This window comes from Mus caroli, chromosome 7, assembly GCF_900094665.2.
Source record: "Mus caroli chromosome 7, CAROLI_EIJ_v1.1, whole genome shotgun sequence".
NCBI lineage: Eukaryota > Metazoa > Chordata > Mammalia > Rodentia > Muridae > Mus > Mus caroli.
In genome coordinates, this window is record NC_034576.1 from 120021985 (window position 1) to 120026908 (window position 4924).

Here is a 4924-nt window from a genome sequence, read left to right on the forward strand (position 1 = left end):
ATAAGACTTGCCTTGGTCATGGTGTCTGTTCATAGCAGTAAAACCCTAACTAAGACATCAGGGATACCAATGAAAAGACAAAACTTAAGAATAATAGAAATAGAAGAAGATTCCCAGCTACAAGGCCCAGAAATTATTTTCAACAAAATCATAGAAGAAAATCTCCACAATCTAAAGAAAGATGTGCCTCTAAACATACAAGAACCTTATAGAACACCAAATAGATTTGATCAGAAAAGAAAATCCTCCTGTCATAAAACAATCAAAACATTAAATGTACATAACAAAAAAGAATATTAAAAAGTGGAAGACAAATAGGCCAAGTAACATATAAAGAATAACACCGAACTCCTCAACAGAAACTATAAAAGCCAGGAGGGCCTGGGCAGATGTATTACAGACCGTAAGAGACCACAGATGTCAGCCCAGACTACTATACCCAGCAAAACTTTTAATCATCACAGATGGCAAACACAAGATATTCCATGACAAAACTAAATTTAAACAATATCTATCCACACATCCAGCCCTACAGAAGATACTAGAAAAAATTCCAACCAAAAGAGGCTAACTACACCCAAGAAAACATAGGAAATGAATAATCCCATTCAAGTAAAACCAAAGTAAGAGAAACACACACACACACACACAGACACACACACACAAAACCACCACTAACATAAAAATAACAGGGATTAACAATCATTGCTCATTAATATCTCTCAATATCAATGAACTCAATTTCCCAATAAAAAGACACAAGCTAATAGACTGGATGTGAAAACAGAATCTTGTATGCCGCTACATACAAGGAACACACCTCAGTAACAAAGATATTATTACCTCAGAGTAAAGGATTGGTAACGGATTTTCCAAGCAAACAGACCCAAAAGACAAGCCAGAGTAGCCATTCTAATAATTAATAAAATAGACTTTCGACCAAAATTAATCAAAAGAGATGGGAAAGTACATTTCATACTCATCAAAGGAAATATCTACAAAGATGACATCTCAATTCTGACTATATCTGCCCCAAATGCAAGGGGCACACACATTTGTAAAGGAAATACTACTAAAGCTTAAATCATATATCAAACACCACACATTAATAGTGGGAGACTTCAACACCCCACCTCACCATTGGACAGTCATCATGATAGAAACCAAACAAATAATGAAACTAACAGATGTTATGAATCAAATTAATCTAACAAATATGTACTGAACATTTCACCCAAACACAAAAAAATACACCTTCTTCTCAGCACCTCACAGAACCTTCTCCAAAATTAACCATACATTCAGTCACAAAGCAAGCCTCAACAGATATAAGAAAATTTAAATACCCCCCTGTATCATATCAGACCACCATGGATAAAAGCTTGACTTTAACAACAACAGAAACAACAGAAAACCTACTGTAGTGGCTATTCCTGGTTGTCGACTTGACCATATTTGGAATGAACTACAATCCAGAATTGGAAGGCCCACCAGTGACCCTTATCTGGAGGCTTGGAGATAGAAGTTTCTAATCTGGATCTTGGTATGGAGATCTTGAGGCATAGTGGCTATGGATTCCAGAAGATTAAAATCTCTGAGTTCAAGGTCATCCGGGATTAAAGGTGTGGGGAGACACACCTTTAATCTGGGCTACAATTTTCATCTGGGATTAAAGGTGTGGGGAGACACACCTTTAATCTGGGCTATAATCTTCATCTGGGATTAAAGGTGTGGGGAGACACACATTTAATCTGGGCTACAATTTTCATCTGGGATTAAAGGTGTGGTGGAACACACCTTTAATCTGGGCTACACCTTCTGCTGGAGACAATATAAGGACATTGGAAGAAGGGAGTCTTGCTCTTGCTCCTTCGCCAGCTTGCCGTGTGAGACTGAGTAACTGCTAGATCCTTGGACTTCCATTCACAGCTGCGACTGAACCATTGTTGGGAATTGGGCTGCAGACTGTAAGTCATCAATAAATTCCATTACTATATAGAGACTATCCATAAGTTCTGTGACTCTAGAGAACCCTGACTAATACACCTACAAACTCATGGAAACTGAATAACTCTATACACTCAATGACCACTGGATCGAGAAAGAAATAAAGATATTAAAGACTTTCTGGAATTTAATGAAAATGAAGGCACAGCATACTCAAACTTATGGGACACAAAGAAAGCAATACTAAGAGGAAAGTTTATAGCACTAAATGCCTTCATAAAGAAATTGGAGAGAGGCTTTTTCGCTGTGAGGAGCAGCAGGCAGTAGCCACAGCCGCTGCCGCCCCAGCAGCAGCAGTAGCCGCCGCCCCAGCACCGCCACCTCGCCCAGAGGAGGAGCCGCTGGTGCCCGGCCGAGCGGGGGAGGGCGCCGCGCTCAGAGCCGGAGCCGCCAGAGCGGGGAGCTCAGAGGCCGCGCTGCGCCAGGGTGAGGTGGCTTTGACCCCGGGTGGCCCGGCCAGTGCGACCGAGGAATGAACAGAGAAGCGGACTGTCCCACAGACCTGGAAATGGCCGCCCCCAAAGGCCAAGACCGCTGGTCCCAGGAAGATATGCTGACTCTGCTGGAATGCATGAAGAACAACCTCCCATCCAACGACAGCTCCAAGTTCAAAACCGCAGAGTCGCACATGGATTGGGAAAAAGTTGCATTTAAGGATTTTTCAGGAGATATGTGCAAGCTCAAATGGATGGAGATTTCTAAAGAGGTAAGGAAGTTCCGTACATTGACAGAATTGATCCTCGATGCTCAGGAACATGTTAAAAACCCTTACAAAGGCAAAAAGCTCAAGAAACACCCGGATTTTCCAAAGAAGCCTCTCACCCCTTACTTCCGCTTCTTCTTGGAGACGCGGGCCGAGTACGCGAAGCTCCACCCGGAAATGAGCAGCCTGGACCTGACTAATATCCTGTCCAAGAAATACAAGGAACTTCCAGAGAAGAAGAAGATGAAATATATTCAGGACTTCCAGAGGGAGAAACAGGAGTTCGAGCGAAACCTGGCCCGATTCAGGGAGGATCACCCTGACCTTATCCAGAATGCCAAGAAATCGGACATCCCGGAGAAGCCCAAAACTCCCCAGCAACTGTGGTACACCCACGAGAAGAAGGTGTATCTCAAAGTGCGGCCGGATGCCACTGCGAAGGAGGTGAAGGACTCCCTGGGGAAGCAGTGGTCTCAGCTCTCGGACAAAAAGAGGCTGAAATGGATTCATAAGGCCCTGGAGCAGCAGAAGGAGTACAAGGAGATTATGCGGGACTATATCCAGAAGCACCCTGAGTTGAACATCAGTGAGGAAGGCATCACCAAGTCCACCCTTACCAAGGCCGAGCGCCAGCTCAAGGACAAGTTCGATGGGCGACCCACCAAGCCGCCTCCGAACAGCTACTCCCTGTACTGTGCGGAGCTCATGGCCAACATGAAGGATGTGCCCAGCACAGAGCGCATGGTGCTATGCAGCCAGCAATGGAAGCTGCTCTCTCAGAAGGAGAAGGATGCGTATCACAAGAAATGTGACCAGAAAAAGAAAGATTATGAGGTAGAGCTGCTGCGGTTCCTTGAGAGCTTGCCCAAGGAAGAGCAGCAGCGGGTTCTGGGAGAGGAGAAGATGCTGAACATCAGTAAGAAGCAGACCACCAGTCCGGCCTCCAAGAAGCCTTCACAGGAAGGTGGCAAGGGTGGCTCCGAGAAGCCCAAGCGGCCGGTGTCTGCTATGTTCATCTTCTCGGAGGAGAAGCGAAGGCAGCTACAGGAGGAACGACCAGAGCTCTCTGAAAGCGAAGTGACCCGCCTGCTGGCCCGCATGTGGAATGACTTGTCTGAGAAGAAGAAGGCTAAATACAAGGCCCAGGAGGCTGCGCTAAAGGCGCAGTCTGAGAGGAAGCCTGGCGGGGAGCGAGAAGATAGGGGCAAGCTGCCGGAGTCACCCAAGAGAGCTGAGGAGATCTGGCAGCAGAGTGTCATCGGAGACTATCTGGCCCGCTTCAAGAATGACCGGGTGAAAGCCTTGAAAGCCATGGAGATGACTTGGAACAACATGGAGAAGAAGGAGAAGCTGGTGTGGATTAAGAAGGCAGCAGAAGACCAAAAACGATATGAGAGAGAGTTAAGTGAGATGCGGGCCCCTCCAGCTGCTACAAACTCTTCCAAAAAGATGAAGTTCCAGGGGGAGCCCAAGAAACCTCCTATGAACGGTTACCAGAAGTTCTCCCAGGAACTGCTGTCCAGTGGGGAGCTAAATCACCTGCCGCTGAAGGAGCGCATGGCGGAGATTGGCAGCCGCTGGCAGCGCATCTCCCAGAGCCAGAAGGAGCACTATAAGAAGCTGGCAGAGGAGCAACAGAGGCAGTACAAGGTGCACTTGGACCTCTGGGTCAAGAGCCTGTCTCCCCAGGACCGCGCAGCATATAAAGACTACATCTCCAACAAACGTAAGAACATGACCAAGCTCCAAGGCCCAAACCCCAAGTCTAGCCGGGCCACCCTGCAGTCCAAGTCGGAGTCTGAGGAGGATGACGACGAGGAGGAGGATGACGAGGAGGAAGAGGAAGATGATGAGAACGGTGACTCTTCTGAGGATGGCGGGGACTCTTCTGAGTCCAGCAGTGAAGATGAAAGCGAGGATGGGGATGAGAAAGATGATGACGACGATGATGAAGATGACGATGATGAGGATGAAGACAACGAGTCTGAGGGCAGTAGCTCCAGCTCTTCATCCTCAGGGGACTCTTCGGATTCTGACTCCAACTGAGGCTCAGCCTCCAGCCCAGGCAGGCAGCCAGCCAGCCAGCCAGCCAGCCAGCCAGCCAGCCAAGGAGAGCCCCTGCAGAGCTCACCTCCCCAACTGACAACCATTGTCTCTCCCTATGTTCTGTCCTGTACCCTCCAGACTCCCCCACTTTCTTTCCTTTTTTTTTTT

At 47.1% G+C, this 4924-nt stretch overlaps 1 protein-coding gene across 3 annotated transcripts; it reads left to right on the plus strand.

Annotated features, from left to right (window-relative positions):
- The first annotated feature begins 2430 nt into the window (after nt 1–2430).
- On the plus strand, nt 2431–4763 carry LOC110298980 (nucleolar transcription factor 1-like). Of its 3 annotated transcripts, none has more exons than XM_021168532.2 (2): nt 2431–3139; nt 3251–4763. In XM_021168532.2, the coding sequence occupies exons 1-2, from the start codon at nt 2480–2482 to the stop codon at nt 4754–4756; spliced, it is 2166 nt and encodes a 721-aa protein (XP_021024191.1). In that variant the 5' UTR covers nt 2431–2479; the 3' UTR covers nt 4757–4763. The 3 variants fall into 3 exon arrangements, with proteins under 3 accessions (XP_021024191.1, XP_029335699.1, XP_021024190.1); XM_029479839.1 differs by having other exon boundaries at nt 2480–2950; nt 3248–4763; XM_021168531.2 differs by having other exon boundaries at nt 2480–4763.
- The last annotated feature ends 161 nt before the right edge of the window (nt 4764–4924 follow it).

Bases quoted from the DNA above. Each gene is read 5' to 3' on its own strand.
- LOC110298980 (XM_021168531.2), top strand. From the start codon at position 2,480: ATGAACAGAGAAGCGGACTGTCCCACAGACCTGGAAATGGCCGCCCCC.